Below are 20,968 nucleotides of genomic sequence, written 5' to 3'. Positions count from 1 at the left end.
ATACCTACCTAACCTAGGTTAAGCAGGTACCTCCCGGAAGGCTCCAAACACCCGTTATTTACAGAACCTCTGTGCGCTGCAACCTTTGCCTCCCAGCGCCGTTTCCCTCCCAACACAGGTACAAGAGTACTGCATCTCGAACCACCTTTTTGCAGCAGGAGCGCCCCGGCACAGTCACTCGGGTTTTTGTTGTTCTTTTGTCACGCTGTTTGTCGCCCGATAGGACCTTAACAAATTTAAGCTTATCGACCTTGGTTCCCCTCCGTCAAGAGAGATCCCTCCCTACCAGTGCTAAACTGTCTTGGCCAATTACCTGGCATCATCCCCCTCCAAAAGCGCGATCAAGGCAAAAAACAGAATTTATCACCTTCATTCGCGTCGCTAAATCAATCAACGCAGCGATCAAAATCGCAACGCCATCGTAATCTATCCATCGTCGCCTCGTTTTTCATCTGCTACGGCCCCACCGCACCCAGTGGAACATCCGTTTAATTGATAAACGGATGTCGCGGCCGCCGATGACATGACTGAGGTCGGACCCGCCGACCGCCGGAAGCTGCTGCATTCAAAGCGGGCGGAAGCAAAGTAAGATGTATCCCAATCGATAGAGCGCATCTGTCCGATCATTTTGGTGTACCGAACATCGTGTTGACTCGACGCAGTTCAATTGTGACGTCGCGCAAACGGAAGCTCAGAGAGTTGTATGCTGTAGCGACCGACGAAGATGGCTTCCCCAGTTACGACCTGGACGACCTGGATACGCGTCCCGCCTCGCCCGGCGAAGCAAAGTTCCTATTCGACTGTGAAATACTTCAGTACGTTCTACCGTCTCAATCTCCGGTGCATCGGCCCCCTGGTCTTTGCACCGCATCCCGTCTGGTGTGGTATATGGCTAACTTTGGGCTCCAGAGGTCGACGACTAGCGGAGCGACTACTGCCTGTATTTCAACGGCCTCGCTTCGACACTTTACAACACACTGCAACCACGGATGATCCGTCCCTAGGACATGGCCCTCATGTCCAACAAGTCCAACCTTCGCCGTTGATCCATCCGAACCACTCGATTCCCAAGAATGTACAGCACCACAGCTTGCCTTCGCCAGTACCGCCCACGCAGAACATCCGCCACGAACCCGAACGGCCCGTATCGTACCCTCCAGTACATAATGGGGTTGCCGGGACGCAAGAGGCCTTGAAGGGCTTTGCCCCACGACAGGAGATTCAGAAGCCGGCACCAGTTCAAGCGAGTTCAGTCAAGACAGTTGATGGTCCCAGCGGAGAGTCGAAACTGCCGGCGAGGGAGACACCTGTGCTCCTTGCACTCGCAGCCCCTCATGGCAATGGGCGATGGAACGGCATCATCAACAATGCGCCCCAGGGACACGTATCGCCGGCGCCGCAGCCGGTTGCACCTCCAGCGATCGCTCCCACGTCAACTACGAAGACGGCGAATCTGGGTGAAAGTAGGCCTGGACCCAAGGACGGCACGGTATCTATGGGAATTGGAGAGGATAAGGCTCGGCCCAAACCCACCATCACCTCTGTCAACCAGCTATTGTCGAATGGCGACTCTATTCGTTACCCCGATACCCTCTCGTCACCCAGTTCAACCGTCCAGTCTGCTCTAACCCCCGCGGGTAATGAAGCGTCAACCAGCACTAGCCCCGATAATGAGGCATCACAGTCTTTCGAGAAGCCACCTGCGGTCTCCAGACCCGAGCAGGAACCCAGGAGGGTTGCCACCGACAATAAGGGCACGGGCCAATTCACAGGACCATCTGTTGCTGCACTGGAATTACGTCCGCAGCCACAGCCTCCTCAACCGGGTGTGTATGTCAATGGAGTCTCAGGGGTTCCCATCTCATCAGGTCCTTCCGTAAGGCCAGCACTCAGCGGAGCAGAGGCACAGCTCCTTCAAGAATCAGCTGCAGCGCGGACGAGCCAAGCCGTCGGCAAGGCGGGTGTTGCGGTATCTAACGGGGTGCATTCTACTAGTGGGTTGCAGACGCAACATCCGTCTGCTGTGAATGGCGAGGTTCGGAATTTGATGAACGGTGGTATCCCAGGAAAGCACATTGCTCCGCCAGTGAGCGCAAGCACAGGAGTTACAGCGATCAAAGCCAATTTGCCAGAGGTGGCAAAACAAAGCCCTCTTCCTCAGGGCACCCAAACCCAAAGCAATCAGGGTCATGTTGGTCCTACTCCGATGGACATGGACAGATTTCCACCTACCCAGGCACCGAAACCAATCCCGAGTGTGCACGCAGTCCAACATAAGCCCCCTGTTCAAGAGCCTTCTCGCCAGCCTCAGCCCCCTTCAACAGCTCCGTTAACCACGCCAGCACCTGTGCAGTCTGCAGTATCTCCTGAGAAAACTGTTCCCGGGATTCAAATCAGTGCCCCGCCCGAGACAGAGATCGAGACTCAGGCCGGGACGTCCCGATCATCTCACCATGATACGGACTCTGCTGTTGCGGATGAGGAAGGTGACATGCCTCCAGGCTTGCTTACTCATCGCCTCAAGTCTCTGTCAACCAGGCTCCGCGAAAGGCGGAGGAAAAGTGTGCCTACGGTGGTCTTTGGCAAACAGTATAGGAAACCTCGTTTTAGTGACGATACTGCACTGGTTGTCAACAAGCCAAAGCCCCCCGGGCACATTCCGTCTGAAGACTATTTCGTAACGCTCTTTATTGAGAGTTTTTCCCGAACTTCATCCTGGATGAAGCCGCTCGAGAAGCTGTTGCACTCCGCCCACAAAACTGTGTCCACCTCTGATCAAACCCTGTCATTACTCGATCAGCAAGCCTGCAAAATTTTGCGTAGGGTATATCATCTCCAACAGCATGACAAGTGGTCTCTTAGGCAACCTGTCCGCTGTCTGGAACCGGCAAGGCCTGCGTCGCATCAGGACCTATTGATTCAGGAGATGAAGTGGATGCGGACGGATTTTAGAGAGGAGCGCAAGTGGAAGCGGGCAGTTGCTCGAAACTTCGCGTATGCCTGTGCGGAGTGGTATTATTCCAGCCCTGCTGACCGAAAACTCCTACAGGTGGACGCCAAGACACCTCCCGTTCGGGCAGCCGACAATGCTGATACTAGCATGGCAGATGCCCCAGAAACTGGCGAGTCTTCGGTCCCGGAGCTAGATCATTCGGATTCGCCCGTGGGTAACGATGAAGAGGTGCCGGAATTGCCAATCACCACCATTGCACCAGCAACCATTTTCGCCTTGCAGGATGACGAGGTGGTCTTTGAGCTACAGCCTTCACGGACCGCAGATCTTCTGTTAGAAAATCTGCCAATGTATGGTTCGCCGCTCAAGATTCCCAAGTTCGACTGGATAATCCCAGACTACGATCCCGATGCCAAGTGGAAGAGGCCAGCCGTGCCTCTCAGCAAATATGTTGAGGGCGAGATGGTTTTGGACGTAAAGCCACAGCCTCAGAAACGGTCTCGATTCCAGTTCCAGGGTGAAGATGAAGAGGAGGAAGAGGAATATGTCTTTGGCGCTCAGCCAGACAAGGGCGCGAAACTACCACCCACAACCACCGATGTTGCCTTGTTTGCGCCTGAAATGAAGTTGACTAGAGATCGTCTACATGCTGGCCATCAGTTTCGCCCACCTTCGGAGCACCCCATGCCTGTTCAGAGCTTTTTCGAGAGCCGGATTGCTTCACAATGGACATTGGCCGAGGATGATCAGCTCCGGACATTGGTACGTGAGTTTTCGTACAACTGGTCTCTGATTTCCTCGATGATCTCTAGTAGGTCATCGTTCCCATCAGCTGTGGAGCGGCGTACCCCTTGGGAATGCTTTGAGCGATGGGTGAACCTCGAGGGATTGCCTAGTGATTTTGCAAAGACGCCATACTTCAAGGCGTATCAAGCTAGGATTGATGCTGCCGGGCGGACCATTCTACAGCACAATCAGAACGCGGCACAGGGACAGCAGGTTGGACCTAACGGTGCAGTGACCCCTATTCCACGGAAGAGGCCCACCAACACCATGCGTGTTGAGAGGCGTAGGAACCAAAAACACCTGGCACTGTTTGACGCCATGCGGAAGCTAGCGAAGAAACGAGAGGCGGCCGCACAGAAACAGCAGGCTCAGGCTAGCATGACAGCCATGCGCAAGACAAATGAGCAGCAGAGACAGCAGCCCCAGCAGCAACTTCACCTCCAGGCGAAGACCCCTCAGGAGTACAGTCTCATGAGAGCCGCTCGCGACCAACAAATAGCAGAGAAGATGGCTCATCTTGCGGCGCGCCAGCATGAAATAATACAGAAGCGGGTAAGTGACCCAGTGGAATCCATTTCATCTCGTGACATCAGATGCTGACAAAACATTACAATAGCTACTCACGCAAAGACAAGCCCAATTGGCCGCCACACCCAGTGTCGCTCAGGTGCCTCAGACGGCAGCACAACTTGCAGCCGCCAATTCTCTCAACAATGCCGCAGCCAGACTCAATATTCCAGGGGCAGCTCAGATGGCCGCAACGGCCCAAAAGCTCGCTCCCGGGCGCGTCCCCATGCAGGCTCCAGCTGGACTTCCCACTGTTCCCGTTCAACTCGCCGCCGGTGGCCTGGTTCCGCCTATTCCCGTCGCCGCTATCCCTCAAGCTCAGCTCCAGGCTATGCAAGCGCAGCACAGGCTGCCACTGGTAAATCCTACGCCAGATATCAACCTTGTGATGCAGGCTCAAAGAATCCAAGATCAGCAAAGGGCTGTTGCGGTGCAATTGCAACAACAACGACACCAACAACATCAGCATCAACAACACCCACAACAACCACAGCAGCAGCATCAGGTCCAACAACAAGTGGTATCACAACAACAACAACAACAACAACAACACCAGCCGCAGCAACAGCAGCAACCGCAACAGCAACAACAACTACCGCAGCAGCCGCAGCATCAACAGGTCCAAACACCTCAACCAGCACAGCAGCAGCCACAGCAGCCTCAAGTCGCCCAGCAGCCGCCGCCAGTACCGCAGGTTCAAATCAACGGTGTTCAAGGCTCGCCAACACCTATGCGGCCGGTGGTTAATAGCTTAAACAATGGTGTCTACATGTCCAGCGTCAGTGCGCAGGCGATGATGGCTTCGTTCAATGCAGCAAATAGCGTTGCTGGGATGGTGACGTCTCCAGGTGCTGGGTTGAGTATGCCAATGCTCCCGGCTGGGTCACCGCGTGGTCCTCAGATGCCCGCTCAGCAGTTACCCTACTCTCATATCCACACCAGGCTCAAGGAGTTTGAGACACATTTCAGGAACAAGAATCCAGGTGCTACCCAGGACCAGATTAGGCAAATGGCTACGGAGCATTTGGGTCGATTGATAGTTCAAACCCAGCAGCATGCCATGAATGCCGCGTCAGGTGGAGTTGGGCATGGTCTAGGTGCCGTGGCCACTACGACGAGTCCTCACCAGTATGCGCAGCTCCTACGGGCTCAACAACAGGCACAAGCACAACAGGTCGCACAAGCACAACAGCAAGCCGCTCAAGCCGCTCAAGCCGTGGTAGTAGCCCAAGGTCAGCTCAGCCCGACCCAGGTAGCCCAGGCGCAAGCGGTGGCTACTCAGAAGCAAAAACAAGCCCAAGTTCTTGCCCAGGCTCAAATGCAGACTCAGGCCCAAGCGCATCAACCTCAGCAGCCTCAAGCCCAGCCTCATGTTCAGGCACAAGCAATGGCAGCGGCTCAGCTTCAAGCTCAGGTTCAGCTCCAGGCACAGGCGGCGGCCCAGCAGCAAGCAGCCCACGCCCATCCTCAGGCTCAGTCCCAGGCACAAGGTCAACATCCCCAGCAGACCCAGCGAGCTCACCAAGTACAGGGGCAGCAGGCACATCAGCTGCCACAGATTCAGCAGGCTCAACAGGTCCAGCAGCAGGTCCAGCAATCTCCGCAGGCACGGCAGCAGTCTCAACAGCCTCAGATGGTACGACAGCCGGTGCAGCAATCCCAACAATCCCAGCAACCTCAACAGGTCCAACAACCTCAGCAATCCCAGAAGACCCACCAAATGCAACCCCAGCAGCAGGTACATCAACCTCAGCAGCAAGTACAGACTCCTCATCAACAGGCTCAGAAAGCTCAGCAGTCCCAGCAGGCGCAGCAACAACAACAGCATCAGCAGCAGCAGCAGCAGCAGCATGGACAGGCTCAGAGCCAAGGCCAAGTCCAGGGTCAGAGTCAGGGGCAAGCGCAGGGTCAAGCTCAGGGGCAAGCTCAGGGGCAAGATCAGGGGCAAAATCAAGCTCAGGGTCAGGTTGGGGGTCAAGTCCAAGGTCAGGTTCAAGGCCAAGCTCCGGGTCAAGTTCAACCTCAGCATCCTCAGCATTCTCGACACACCCCTAATGCCCAGCATACTCAACACACCCAGCAAGCTCATCAGACCCAACAAGCTCAACACGCTCGGAATGCCCAGCAAGTCCACCATGCCCAACAAGTTCAACAGGCACATCATACCCAGCAACCTCAAGGGCAGCAGGGACAGAGACCCGGACAAGTCCATGGGCAGGGGCAACAACTGCATCAGCAGCATCAACCACAACAGGCACAGCAGACACAGCAGCAACAACCTCAACAGCAGCAGCGTCAACAAGCTCACCCTGTACCACAGCTGCCGCAGGTGCAGCAGGCTCAACAGGCACAACCGCTACAGCAACCTCTGCAAGCCCATCAGCCTCAGCAAGCTCATCAGCCTCAACAAACTCGCCAGCCTCAACAAGCTCATCAGCCTCAACAGCCTCAGCACCCTCAACAACCTCAACAACCTCAAACATCTCACCAGCCTCAATCTCATCAGCCTCAGGCTCACCAGGCTCAGGCTCAGCAGCCTCAATCTCATCAGCCTCAAGCCCAGCAGCCTCAGCAGCCTCAGCAAGCTCAAGCTCAAGCTCAACCGTCTCAGCAGGTTCACCAGCCGCAACAGGCTCAGAAGACTCAACAGGCTCGGCAGGCTCAGCAGACTCAGCAGACTCAGCAGACTCAACAGGTTCAAAGTCAACAGGCTCGGGCTCAACAGGCTCAGGCTCAGCAGGCTCAGGCTCAGCAGGCTCAGGCTCAGCAGGCTCAGGCTCAGCAGGCTCAGGCTCAGCAGGCTCAGGCTCAGCAGGCTCAGGCTCAGCAGACTCAGGCTCAAAGTCAAATGCAACCGCAAGCTCAACCAAAACAGCAACCGCGACCTCAGTCTCAACCACAAGCGCACCAGCCGCAACAGACTAGTCAGCAAGTTCAGCATGGTGTAGTTGCACAGACAAGCCAGCAGAGCCAACAAGGTCAGCAGGCCCAGCAACCACATCAAGTTCAACAAGCTCAACAACCACAAGTCCAACAAGCCCAGCAACCTGTAGCTGCTCCCCAGCTCGCTTCCCAGACCATCCAAAATCCTCAGGCTGCTCAGCAGGTGGGAGTGGCGCAGCAGCAACAGCAACAACAACAAGGACAGGGTAGCGGCAACGCCACGCCTGTTCCAACAAAATAATAGGACGAGGGCTACCGAAGTACAGATGTCATGTCTGCACTAGCAAACGAGCAGTAGCCATAATATGCTTTGGCTGCCCATATCATAGGTAACAGCAGATGATGGTCACAGGGATGGTGGTCAACGAAGGAGGAAGAGGAGGAGATTAGATGTCAGCAAGAAACGCATGTAGATTTAAGGGCTACTCAATGTTGTACATATATGGAAGGATTGCCGTTAAGCGATTGCACATGGTTAAGGCGTTCTAACGAAGTGACGAACGCGTTGAATATAGATACTAGTATATGTACCCTCGATTTCGTGAGACCGTGACTCGAGATGCCATGATGTGTCCAGAGGCACGTAGACGTAGGTTGTATCGTACGGTAGGTACCTACTTGTAGAGAACGAGCAGACATGCCAAGACATGTTGTCGAGGCAGTACCTACTTGGTACGCATGTGTACTGATAAGATAAGACTTTTGGTCCCACTTAAAAAAGTTGCGAAGGAAAATCAATGGAATCGAATGGCAATGGTTCAGCACTGCACCGGACCCTGACGACTGACGACCGAAGACTGCCTCTGCCTGTCTTGAACATCCACTTTTTCCACCATCTTTCTTCCTTCCTCATTGCAATCCAACCACCACAAACAGCACCCAAAATGGCCAACAACAAGAGAAAGAGAGATAACGCGCCTGAGAGCGAGCCTGTCGAGAAAACAGAACAGCAGTCAACAAAGAAAGTCAAGACTCCAGCACCAACCAAGGCTGCGCGCGCCAGCTCTAACTCCAGCACTTCTGCGACTCCATTCAAAGTGGACAGCACCTCCCCGATACATATCCAAGTCGTCGCCGGCTCCTACGACCGCGTCCTTCACGGTATCACCGCCACCGTTACTCCCACGACCACTACGACCGCTACCCCCTCCAAGAACAAGAAGAAGGCCGCCGCCGAAACCACAACAATCTCGTACAAGGTCTCCTTCGCCGATACCTTCCTCTTCAACGCCCACGCCTCCGCCATCCGATGCCTGGCCCTCTCCCCTCCCTCGGCGCCCACGCCCAGCCAAAAGGGTGGACAGAAGGTCCTTCTCGCCACGGGCGCCACCGACGAGCGCATCAACATCTACAACATCTCGGCGCACCCACCCTCGGCCAAGGCCGCTGACGACCAGAAGCTTCTCAACAGCATCACCCCCCGCCCCGTTCTCGAGAACCCCAAGAATCGCGAGCTCGGCACGCTTTTGCACCACTCCTCCAACATCACCCGCCTCGTGTTCCCCAACCGCTCCAAGCTGCTTTCCGCCTCGGAGGATTCTACTGTGGCCGTCACCCGCGTCCGCGACTGGGCGCTGCTGCACACCTTCAAGTGTCCCATCCCCAAGGCGCAGGGCCGCCCGTCAGGCGACACGGCTGCTTTGGGCGCGGTGCCCGCGGGCGTCAACGACTTTGCGGTGCACCCGAGCAACAAGATCATGATCAGCGTCAGCAAGGGCGAGCGCAGCATGCGGCTGTGGAACCTGGAGACGGGCAAGAAGAGCCGCGTGCTGAACTTCCCCAAGGAGGTTCTGATGGAGATTGGCGAGGGGAAACACAGCACGGGCGAGGCGAGGAGGATCGTCTGGGGCGAGGACGAGTTCGCGGTGGCGTTTGATCGGGATGTGCTGGTTTTCGGCATGGACTGCAGGCCTAGGTGCAGGGTTATGAGGCCGGATGTGGTGGGCACGAAAGTGACAAAGGTGCATGAGATCAAGTATGTTTCTCTCGGAAAAGAAGAGGGGCAGGAGGAGGATAAGAATGTCCTGGCTGTCGCCACGGAGGACGGAAGGATATTGTTCTTTGACACGGCTGAGAAGGAACTGCTTGAGCCTCCTGCTGCTCCCGAACCTAAGGAGAATGAGCAGCATAAGGTGAAGACGTTCGAGGCCAAGACCCCCAACGCCAAGCTCATCGCTCAGCTCGGCGGCAAGACGGCCGGCGTGCAGGGCAGAATCAAGGACTTTACTGTCCTGCCCATCGAGGACGAGGAGACCCGCAAGAGGTCGTGGTTCATTGCCAGCGCGAGCAGCGATGGCCGCGTCAGGATGTGGCGTCTTGAGAGCGATGATCTTTATGTCAAGGGTGATGTTAAGCCTGGCAGACAGGTTGGAGAACTGCTCGGCACGTACGAGACGGAGAACAGGATTACCTGCTTGGGCGCGTTTGTCATGATACCCAGACCCGAGGGATCGGTGGAGAGCGAGTATGAGTTTGATAGTGAGGAGAGCGAGGATGAAGAGTCTGATGATGAGTAAACGGAAGGGTTGCGCTAGGTTAGGTCTTGTTGGTTTAGCATAAGTGAGGTATAGAGAAAGGATTGTGTCTTGATCATGTTGGGTTTGTTGCTCATGCCCTCTCACAAGTGAATAATTGGAGCAGTGCAGAAATGAAGTGTATTTGTGCTAATTTTGGTTGCGATATCATCGTGTTTATTCTACGAACTTCCACTTTTGGCAGAGGAAAAATTGGTCGCTTGCTCAACTGTATTTTGGAAACTTCATCTGCCTGACTTATGCCCTCTAGATCTGTGGAATTCTTTCTAGGTCTCTGGATATGAACTTGCACTCAATTAAGCTGTTTGATAAGATTTACACCTCTTTTTCCTAACTAACACTTTAATACCGGTTTTCGAAGCGCAGATATTTCCATTCCCTTTCGACTGTTGACCCCAACCACATACTTGAAAATCACAGAGGTTGCGAGCCGAGTCTCAACATCCACACCTACATAAGCTCCAGCTACCACCTTCTATACCATCAAAAAGGCAAGATGGCCGAGCGGTCTAAGGCGCCACGTTAAGGTTAACCCTTAATCTGAGTTAAATACTCTGTTCCGTGGTCCGAAAGGGCGTGGGTTCGAATCCCACTCTTGTCAACATCTTAGCGATCCACCGAGCTCGGGTGAAACATTCTTTTTTCTGACATTTTTTTTTTCTTCCTCCTGGTTCTCTTTGTTTCTCAATATGTTGTATATAGGTCGGCACATACCGACACCTCCTCCTAAGACATTATTTCGTGTGTTTGACGGTATTAGATATGTCATGATAACTGCTGTAGAAGGGCCAGCATGTTTTAAACGTTGCCTGTTCTGGAAGAAAAACACCGCTCTGGAGAACTTGTTGGCACGAGAGACCTGTCAATTTTCGTTGCTATTTATGCACAAGTGTGGGCATTTTTTGTCCGGTTACAAAGCCTTAATCTTGCTGTGATCACGCTGAAGCTGATGTTGTACTTATTTTCGAGTAACCATTTCAACGCTATCTGATCACACCCATCAGCCTCTGTACCGAGACATACATCCATTCATTTTTACCCCCTCCATTCTGCCTCGCCCTCAGGACCGGGAAGCAAAACGACGCTAAGCTCGAAAATGACGCCTTACCCTGTCCGCGACCCGGTGTCTCTTAAGCTTCCGGCGCGGGAGCCACGTCAGTCATCGGAACGTCTTCACCGTTTCCACCTGCTCCTGTCGTCGTGGGCTCATCCTCATTGGTTGTGCCCTCTGCGGCGGACATGGGGACACCCCCGTTTTCGGGTCCTCCACTCTTGTTTCCTCCCTCAGCTGAGCCATTGGCATCGGTGGTGGTGGTGATCGGCTTGCCGTATACGGCCACCTCGAGGGCCGTCCAGTCGTCACCACCGTTGATGACCGACTCGTAGAAGTCTGGAGACTTTTGCTGCTTTGCGAGCTCGGCCGCGTCTTTGAGGATGGCTTGGATTTGGCCCTCGTTTCCCTCGAGACCGCTGCCGGTTTCCCTTAGTTGCGGTTCGAGGATCTGTGGCGAGGGTGGCTCGATGCAGATGAAGCGCGCTGAGAAGTCCCAGTCTTTGACTTGTTGTGCGCTCTGGCGTGCGTGGTGAAGTATGTTAGCAGATGAACCCCTTGGGATGGAAAGGCGGAATGATGAATGATCGGTACTTACATCGTGGTTCATCTCCATGATGGCAACCTTGCCCGCCTCACTGACGGCTTGAATGTGTTTCCTGCTCGTGCCTTGGCTGTAGTCTCCTTCCGTGAACTCGATGAGTTGATCGCCGTCACGCATCATGTTGAACGTTTGTGTATCAACAAAGTAGTAATCCTCTCCTTCCTTTTCGCCCTCCTGGGGTTTCCGGGTGATGTGAGCTGGTACCCGCGTGAAGACGCCGGGGTGTTGGCTGGCTAGTCGCTTCGCAACGCTGAGTTTGCTGGCCCGGCTGACGTCCACGACAACTATTGGCTTCCGGTCATCTGGGAAGACGGCATCGGCAACAGCCGAGGTATCCTCGACCTCTTGTGGCTCGTCCTCTTTAGGCTTGTCCTCGAAAATTTTGTCAATGTTGTCGTCGCTGTCGATGTTGTCAAACATTGCCAGTCTGGATCTGCTGGCGACTCTCAGAGCCACCCAGGTAAGGCTGTTCTTGGCCTCGACTGCCCTTTGCTTCTCCTTGGGATCTCTGGCCATCTCAATATCGAACTTGGCATCCTCCAACTTTCGCTGGAGTGTCTTGAGGTCGGGCTGCTGGTACCGTTCCGGGTTTTCGAGCTTCTTCCAAGCCTCGTCTGGGTCCTCATCTTGTAGGAAGTCCCAGTTCATCGAGCCCATCGGCGCGTCTCTCATTTTCCTTGCTGTTGCTAGCTTGCCTGCCGCAATCTTGGCATCGAGGAACGTCTGAGGTGAAACGGCGGGCATTTCGATAGGCGGGCAGCCCTCAACCTTCCAGTGTACCCAATTCTTGTCCCTGCTCAGCACAGTCTCCACCATCCGGTAAAAGTAAGGGCCTTCTGGGCCTATCTTGAGGTAATCGGCAATTTTCTTCTTCATGTCCAGCACCCAGTTGGTGTCTTCCTCGCTCAGCTGTTGATCCGAATGTGATACAGACTTGTTGGGCGCTTTGATTCTGACGATCTTTTCCTTGCCCTTGGATGAGACGGAAAGTAGGAATTCCATGATGATCAAGGCTTGAACCAGTACGTTTCGGCGTAGCGCAAGATCGCCAATCTGCGTTTTTCCTGTCAGTCAAGGCGGCAGATAAGGACATGTGAAAAAGGGGAACGAACCTCCAGTTTGAACAAATCTCTACTGGTAAGGTATTTCGGGTTGAAACCATTAGCCAATTCGTCATCCTCACCTTCACCACGCTTCCTCTTCAGTGCACGCTTGCTCTCATCGGACTTGTCCTTTGAGTCCCTGGAACGTGCGCTTTGATCGACCTTGATGCTCTGGAAGATGGCCATGGTCGCTTCTAGACCAGACTTGAAGGAGGCAAACTGCGCGGGCTCAAACAGCTTCTTTGGCCGATTGAAGCTCTCCTGCAGAGACCAGAAGATGGGGTACAAAGCTTCCAGATCGAGTGCCTTGTCCCGATGCTTTTTGGCGTCTGCAGTTCCGGGTTTGGGAGTTGATCGCTGATCGCCGGTCTTTTGGGTAGTTTCGCCCTGCGTCTCCATGTCTACATCCATGCTATCGGCGGAAGCATCCTCCGCCTTTGCCGGCTCCTGATCCCACGTAGTGACATTTTCGACGTGGTATTCTCCCCTAAGATTCACAGAGCTTCTGTCACCTAGTGGGAAGCTTTGAAAGAGGTAGATGAACACTCTACCAGAAAACGCTGGGTCTAGCGCTCTTGACAGACGTCGAAGAAGCTCATTGCAGGTGCGAAGAATGACCAGCTTCTTTTGACCAAAATGCTTGGCTGTGATGCGCTCTCGGCGGGACTCGAGAAAATCAAACACCTTGCGACAACCGGCAATGGTCTGACTGTCAAGCAGTTCTTCAACTAGCCACAGAAGCAGGGCGGGATCGCATTGCTCGTCGTCGGAGAGGATGGACAAGATGTCGAAGAGGTTCCATACTCGGGCAAAATCTGGCGAATCAATAGAGGTGGTTGCCTGGCGATGTCAGTCAGCTTGGGCACAACCTAAGCTGGCAAACTCGGCAGGATCTCAAGTCAAACTCACGACCAGGCTGCTGAACGTGTCTCTCACGGCAGTCTCGATGATGGCGTGCCGCTGTGTCCGTTTTGCATCGTTTACTTCACCAACTTGGCTGGGGTCTATTCCCAGGGCCTCGTTCAGCTGGGTCTGCAGATCTTGAAAGTCGGCCTTGTCGAGAGGAGGTTCGATGGATGCTGTTGGCTTGACTGTTTCGGCGCGTGCCAAGAGGTTGTCGAGAAAGGCCGAAAAGGCGGCGACACCGGGGACACCGTGGCTCTCAATAACGCGAGAAGGCATCTTTTCTCATTGCCTCGCTGACCCTGTTGATAGCGAGCGGATGAATGTTGTTGATATCAGTCTTGTCGATGTCAGTCTCGCACGAATCTAAAAGCTACGAAGAGGCTTGGCGAGAGGTGAGTTTGCAGTGTTGCCGGCAATCCTCTTTGATGATGGTGCTGATAGTTGGATGAGTTTGGCGAATGAATACCTTTGTCCCAGGTATAAGATCTGAGCCCTGACAGAAAAAGAAAGACCGCCAAAAAGACTTTTTGAGAGATTGGTGGAAGTAAAGATGGAAGGAAGAGGGAGAAGAGCAAGGCATTCAGGTGAGGTTCACTTGTTGTTTACTGAGACAGACACCGGAGATGGAGCATTACAGTGGAAGCTGTGACAAGGCTGAATGCAAGTGGGTCTGATGTCCGTGCTTGAGCTGCAAGAGCTCCATTTCTTTTTGCATGTGGAGTCAGGGTGGATACCCACACTGTGACATTTCCTGCAAGGCTGCAAGAGCGCTAAAGCGTGTCAACTCTGAAAGGTACATGCATGCCCTGTACTTGCACTTTACGGTGTACCTCCTGCCCAGTTCCTCTCGAAGCTGCAAACGCTAACACAGGCACTTCTAACTTCCACTTATCGCTGATAGTGATCCTGGTAGTGACCCGTACCGTCACTCTCGCAGTCCAGCAATTGGAATCTCGACTTCCTCCAAATTTCAAACACCAGCAACGCGGTTGGACGAAGATCTCGCCCTCTGCACGCGACAACGACTCTATCACACACACCCCAACATGCCGCCGGCGAAACGAGTAAAAAGCAGCGCGAATGCAGACAAAGGGCCAGCCGCCGGCTCGGGACGGCCCACCACCCAGGACTTGGAAGGAGACAGCGAGTTTGCCAACCTTGCGCGCCAACATTGGCTGAAGACAACGAAACGCGCCGACGAGGTCAAGGTCAAGGTCAAGAACGATGTGCTCAAGAGCGAGATCTGGGACGCCCTAGAGAAGGATGGCTTCCCTCTCAAATCCCTGTTGGTGCTGGAAGGTCTACAGACACTGGAGAGGCATGTTGTCTCCCTCCCCAAAGAGATGTGCACCTTGATGCCCGCCGCTAACTGTCTAATAGCTACCTCTGGCCCGGTTACGGTGAAGATTCGTCCAATTACCATGTCCTCCTGATTGTTCTGATAGTCAATGCCAAGCGCAGGGAAAGACTGGACGCATGGGGTATGTCAACTGAGCTCAACCCAAGCACTTCTTCTCCCATCGATGACCATGGGTACTAACTAAATACCTGTCCAGGCCTCTTCAATGACCGCCCAACTGACTTCTCCGACCTCTTCCGCCGCGCCCTGTCCATGACCCTCGACGACTCGCTATCTTGGAGCATCAGGACCCAAGTCCTCCAGTTTATCATATACGCCTTTGAGAGCTTGGACTGCACCATTGTCCGGAAGGAATGCGCACCCCTGGTCTCGATATCGATCTGGCACAATCTGTCCACCGAAGAGAAGCGCAACGAGCTGCTGGATTCGAACACACACCTGAGGAAAGCCTGGAGGGCATCCGCCAAGCGATATGATGTGGCGGATGATGCAGGAAAAGCCCGCTTGCGATTCGAGAGGGCATGGCTGTACAGCTCCGTCCTGGAATTCTTCAGGGTTCTTTATAACCCAACCGCCAAACAAGACCAGGTTATGTACTGCGAGCATTTCCTCGAGCTCCTGATAGATGTCCTCAGCCAGCTCCCAACAAGACGCTACGTCAACACCCTGCTCCAAGACCTCCATATCTTGCCGGCTCTGCACCTATCACCAATGTACAACGATGAAGGAAACGGTCTGTTGCGGGATCTCACCAAGCTCCTCTCGCACTTCGTGTACTTTATGGTGGATGACCAGACAGGAGTTCAGTATAGCAAGACCGAGGCGTACGATCAGCATTGCGCCAGGCTCGCAAAGCTACAAAGGACATCCTTGAAACACTTCAAAGACAAGCTGACAGTGCTTGCTTTGTCCAATTACGGCTCCATCGACAAGAGATCTGACCTTTTTGGGCTGCTGGATGTCTTGACCGACGAAGAGCTCACCGAGTTGTCTCGGTTACTAGGAATGCGAATCAGCTACCCAGGATCTTCGACCTTAGTGGTGGACCGGAGGTTCTTGATGGAGGTGCTATTGTCAACATTCGAGCGTCACAAGACCTTCCAAGAAGAGGCGGCTGAGCTGAGTGTTCTTCCCACGGAAGAGACGCTCTTTGAGACTGGTCTGGGAAGGACCGATTACTATGATGGTTCGCGACCTTTGGCGCTGCCAAAAGTGAATCTGCAGTATCTCACAGTAGGAGACTTCCTTTGGCGGTCGCTGACCCTATATCGTTGCGAGGCATTCTATGCTATCCGACAAGATGTCGAGGCAGCCTTGACAAGGCTAAAACCTGAGGCTCGGCGCACCGGTGAAACTGTATTCACGGGTTTCTCAAGGATGGCTTTGCCAATCGGCAAGCCAACAGTACTTGATGTCGTCCCGCCGCTTGTCGGTACTGATGTCCCTTCGACTGTAAAGGCTGAAGTAACCATCGACTTGCGTAAACTGACAGAGCATGTTCGCCGTGACTGGGACGCTCTTCGGCCCGATGACGTGTTGTTCCTGGTCGAAGTAAATGCTTCCAAGGCAAAGAAGGTTGAAAACGGCGGGGCACCTCTTAGCGAGGCCGAAAGACTGGGGTTGGTGACTGTCCGGACGGCAGAGGTGATCCAGATAATGGATGACAGAGGTCGAGCGGTCCGCGATGCTCAAGCATACTTTGAGAACCACAATCGGAGCTACACAAGAAAGATCCAGGTTCGTTTGGATGCTCATGCCTACAAGCGGGACTCGGAGGGTAAGCGGAACGTATATGAGGGAATCAACCTTATCGTCCGTCGAAGCGGTCGTGAGAACAACTTCAAGCCGGTCTTGGAGTCGATCCGTGACCTCGCCCTCTCCGAAGTACCTCTCGCTCCATGGATGCATGAGGTATTCCTGGGATATGGTGATCCAGCTGGGGCAACATACAAGAACCTTCCCAACAGGATAAAGAAGTTGGACTACCGCGATACATTCCTAGACTGGGAGCATTTGATCGAGTGTTTGCCCGGCAAGAATGTTGAGCCCAGCGAGGATGTATCTGGAACCATCAACCCCCCTTTCATCCTCGAGACTGTTGAGAAACCGGCCGAGGAGGGAACCTCCAAGCCTTCCAAGAAGAGGAGGCGGGATGCCGAGCCTGCTCTCATATCCGAGATAGAGACAGTGAAGGTTTCGACTTACAAGCCTCCAAACAACGGGCCATATCCCATCGATGCGCCCAAACTCAACTCCGTCCGGTTCACCCCCAAGCAGGTAGAAGCCATCATCTCTGGCTCTCAACCTGGCCTCACGGTTGTTGTCGGCCCTCCTGGAACAGGCAAGACCGATGTTGCCACCCAGATCATCAACAACATATACCACAACTTCCCTGAACAGAAGACTCTGCTCATAGCACACAGCAACCAGGCTCTGAACCAGCTCTTCGCCAAGATTGTAGCGTTGGAAATTGATGAGCGTCATCTTCTACGTCTAGGACATGGTGAGGAGGACTTGGAAACCGAGGGCAGCTTCAGCAAGCACGGACGAGTGGAATCCTTCCTTGAGAACCGTGATCGGTATCTCCTTGAAGTCAATCGCCTCGCTGCCAGCATAGGAGCACCTGGTGCCCACGGAAACTCGGCCGAGACAGCAGGCTATTTCAATAAGGTCTATGTCCAACCCGCATGGGCCAAGTTCAGCGACATTGCGAAGGCTGAAGACGCAACCCCTGAGGACATCGTCAAGGCATTCCCTTTCCACTACTACTTTGCCGACGCGCCCCAGCCTTTGTTCCCTCCTGATGCCGATGTCGACACTGTCCGGGAGATTGCCAACGGCTGTTATCGCCACATCTCCAAGATCTTCACCGAGCTTGCTGATGTTATGCCCTTTGAAATCCTCCGCCGGGATCGCGATAAGGAAAACTACCTCCTGACCAACGAAGCCCGCATCATCGCCATGACCTCCACCCACGCTGCCATGCGCCGTGGTAAGATTGCCGCTCTGGACTTCCACTACGACAACGTGGTCATGGAAGAAGCCGCTCAGATCACCGAAATCGAGAACTTCATCCCCTTCGCCATGCAGAAGCCCAAGGACGGCAAGGCCCCGCTCCAACGCATTGTCCTCTGCGGCGACCACTATCAGAACTCCCCCGTTATCCAGTCTCTCGCCTTCCGCCACTACGTCAATCTTGAGCAGTCCCTCTTCTCCCGCCTCGTGCGCCTCGGCGTGCCCACCATCAACCTCGACCTCCAGGGCCGCGCCAGGCCCTCCATCTCGGGTCTCTACAAGTGGCGTTACCCATCGCTCAACGATCTGCCGCACACCATGACGGCTACCGAGTTCCTCACTGCCAACGCCGGTTTCAAATACGAGTACCAGTTCATCGACGTCCCTGACTACAAGGGCCAGGGTGAGAGCGAGCCGACGCCGCACTTTATCCAGAACTTGGGCGAGGCAGAGTACGCAGTGGCCATCTTCATGTACATGCGTTTGTTGGGCTACCCCGCAGAGAAAATCAGCATCCTCGCTACTTACGCCGGACAGAGGGCGTTGATCAAGGATGTGTTGGGTCACCGTTGCGCGAAGAACCCCATCTTCGGATTGCCCAGGATCGTCACGACGGTGGACAAGTACCAGGGCGAGCAGAATGATTGTACGTTTTCCACCTCTTCCTTTCCCATTTTTATTTCCTCTTCTCTAGCAATCCGCTAACACGCTAACCAACAACAGACATCATCCTCTCCCTAACCCGCACGTCCCGCGTCGGCTACCTCCGCGACATCCGCCGCCTAACCGTCGCCCTCTCCCGCGCCCGTCTCGGTCTGTACATTCTCGGCCGCCGCTCCGTCTTCGAGTCGTGCTACGAGCTCCGCGAAGCCTTCGAGCTGCTCCTCCAGCGCCCGGACAAGTTGACCCTCGTCACCGGCGAGCTGTGGCCTTCGCAGCGTGTGCTGGCTGATGAGGTTGGCAAGGAAGGACTCGAGGGAGAGACGGCCATGGAGGGCGTGGAGCATCTGGGACAGTACGTGTTTGAGATGACCAAGACCAGGATCGAACAGTTGAAGGAGGAAGGGAAGCAATTGCCTGCTCCTACTGAGGAGGGCGAGGGACAGGTGGAGGTAGTGGCTGCGGACGGGGAGGATGGTGCTGAGGTTGTGGAGTTGGCGATGCCGGATGAGGAGGAGGTCGAGGCTGTTAGAGCTGAAGGGTTTGAGGCTGAGGAGGATTGATTCGGATTTGGATTTAGATTTGGTTCTGGATCTAGACTAGATTTGCGTTGTCTGAGTCTTAGTTTGGCATGCTAGTTGGTGGTTGTACTACGTTGTACACATGCATTGTTTGGGTTGATAGTAGCATTAAAATGTGAAGAATCATGGAAGATATCGCACCGCGTTCGCAATTGGCAAGAGTTCCAGGGAGCTACCTAAGCTACATGTCTTCAGGTGCCCATGGTATCATTGGATCCTACCTCTACATGACTGGCTTTTTTGCTCTAATATTGCCTGATACATAGGTATATTTGTCATTGTTCACTATCTTCCCCCAGCGTTGGGTGTTTTGCTATCTATGTTAGCTCGAACGTATCTGACCGACCCTTCAGTGTCCTTTCGTTCCCAACCCAGCACCAGCCGTGGAAGAAGAATTTCATCCGTTATACGTTGGTTCTCTAGTAGCAAACCAAAATGATGTAATCAAACAATAATCACCATAGGTATGCAAGTGACCGACTCCGTTAATGATTTGCATCTCCAACAACCAACAAGCAGAAGAGAAAAAAAACCATTGATGATCAGCCCTCACATTAACCCCAACTTTTTTCCAGGCCGATCACTACCGTTTGAACGAGCAAATTCCAACGAAGGGAGAGGCTGAGAAAGTTATTGGACCCCGGCACCCCGAATCCTACGCAAAGGGTACAACTTCTGACGTCGTGCACTACATACCGGTAATTGGGCACATGCTGAGTGAAGCAGATAATTAATTCACCTCGCTTTACCGGTAGTGTAGTGTACCGGAACTGGCGCCGGTGCCGGTGCCGGCGCGTGCTCTTCGTCGTCTGCGGGTTTTCGAGGTTGCACAAAAGTTGAGAGAGCAGGAAGTTGGACACTGGAAGTTGGCTACTGTATGCATGTACACTGCACACGTACATGTAGATAGGCACATACTCCCCATACGGTTTGGTTCCAGAATCTTGCTCAGTCAGCCATTCTACCTACACTAGAAGACGCGGTACCCTTGGTAAATGCACTCATTGCTTGCATTCTTTTTGCTGCAAAGTGCTCAACTCAGCCTTGTTTACAGGACTACGGAGTTTACTTCCGAGCTCCGGTCGTGGATTCATGGGGAGCTTATGGTGGGGGCTTAGATATCACGAGCCATACCACGCACGAGGGAGATGCATTAAGTGGGAGACCGGCCCGGGCCGGACTCAACCTGTCTGATACTGGTATCAACTGCTTTGTGCTGTTATTACTGCCGAAAGACGACTGCTCGAAGCGTTGCTCGGAGTCGGAAGAATGAGAACAATGAGAAGCCAATGTGCAACGCATCGCATTGTGCTTGTGCTTCCAGGACCGTAAGTAGGTAGACTCGCCAAACGTCAACGCCAAACGTCAACGCCAAACGTCAACGCCAAACGTCAACGCCAAACGTCAACGCCAACGCCTAATGCCGGCAAAGACAAGGAGAGAGACGGGAAAGGCTGAAAGGGAAGGGAAGGATGAGGCGAGGCGAGGGGGCACGGACTTTTGCTTGATCCTTATGGCCCAGGCCTCGATGGACCTGCGTTTTGACAGTCTCGTTTTGTTCGTCGGTTGTTCCATTCATGGATCTATGCAAGGGGCCAAGGGGGTACAATGTTCTGCTAAGTGTCAGTGCGGCGTGTTGCTGTGCTGGGTTTGGCTTCTTTGACTATGTGATTTCTGGGCTGAGTGTACGGTATTTCATTCGATGTTCGTTGGTTGATGGCTCTTGGCTCATGGCTTGCCGGGTTGGAGATCTGACAAAGACAGTTAACTCATGGCCGACCGTCGGGATTCAAGTGATTGGCCGACTTTTGAGCAAATCTGTAATGATTCCAGTTGTTGTCGTTCGCCAGGCCGCTGTGACGAGGTGTCGGGAGTCCCTTCTGTGTGTATACGCATCTGTAGCTT

The 20,968-nt window shown here is 53.9% G+C and overlaps 4 protein-coding genes and 1 non-coding gene across 5 annotated transcripts; 4 read left to right on the top strand and 1 right to left on the bottom strand.

Annotated features, from left to right (window-relative positions):
• Window positions 1–30: 30 nt before the first annotated feature.
• Window positions 31–7,490, top strand: SMAC4_02137 (uncharacterized protein; the record flags this gene model as incomplete). The annotated part of the gene is made up of 4 exons (XM_024655624.2): window positions 31–585; window positions 663–815; window positions 910–4,291; window positions 4,356–7,490. The coding sequence occupies exons 1-4, from the start codon at window positions 524–526 to the stop codon at window positions 7,488–7,490; spliced, it is 6,732 nt and encodes a 2,243-aa protein (XP_024511499.2). The 5' UTR covers window positions 31–523.
• Window positions 7,491–7,886: 396 nt separating this feature from the next.
• Window positions 7,887–9,839, top strand: SMAC4_02139 (uncharacterized protein). The gene has a single exon (XM_003350378.2). It carries the CDS (start codon window positions 7,987–7,989, stop codon window positions 9,763–9,765), a length of 1,779 nt encoding a protein of 592 aa, XP_003350426.2. The 5' UTR covers window positions 7,887–7,986; the 3' UTR covers window positions 9,766–9,839.
• A 434-nt stretch (window positions 9,840–10,273) lies between these two features.
• SMAC4_13677 lies at window positions 10,274–10,384 on the top strand. The gene is made up of 2 exons: window positions 10,274–10,311; window positions 10,343–10,384. It is a non-coding gene; the product is annotated as a tRNA-Leu (tRNA).
• Window positions 10,385–10,615: 231 nt separating this feature from the next.
• SMAC4_02140 (uncharacterized protein) lies at window positions 10,616–14,187 on the bottom strand. The gene is made up of 4 exons (XM_003350379.2): window positions 13,451–14,187; window positions 12,551–13,381; window positions 11,433–12,491; window positions 10,616–11,354 (listed from the first exon to the last, which is right to left on the bottom strand). Exons 1-4 carry the CDS (start codon window positions 13,721–13,723, stop codon window positions 10,914–10,916), a joined length of 2,604 nt encoding a protein of 867 aa, XP_003350427.1. The 5' UTR covers window positions 13,724–14,187; the 3' UTR covers window positions 10,616–10,913.
• A 306-nt stretch (window positions 14,188–14,493) lies between these two features.
• SMAC4_02141 (uncharacterized protein) lies at window positions 14,494–19,208 on the top strand (the record flags this gene model as incomplete). The annotated part of the gene is made up of 4 exons (XM_066089711.1): window positions 14,494–14,765; window positions 14,828–14,928; window positions 15,004–18,468; window positions 18,546–19,208. The coding sequence occupies 4 exons, from the start codon at window positions 14,494–14,496 to the stop codon at window positions 19,043–19,045; spliced, it is 4,338 nt and encodes a 1,445-aa protein (XP_065946948.1). The 3' UTR covers window positions 19,046–19,208.
• Between the last annotated feature and the right edge of the window lie 1,760 nt (window positions 19,209–20,968).

This window comes from Sordaria macrospora, chromosome 4 (genome assembly GCF_033870435.1).
Source record: "Sordaria macrospora chromosome 4, complete sequence".
In the NCBI taxonomy this organism is placed as follows: Eukaryota; Fungi; Ascomycota; class Sordariomycetes; order Sordariales; family Sordariaceae; genus Sordaria; species Sordaria macrospora.
Note: the sequence above shows the minus strand (reverse complement) of the source record. Positions and strands in the feature narration are given on the sequence as shown.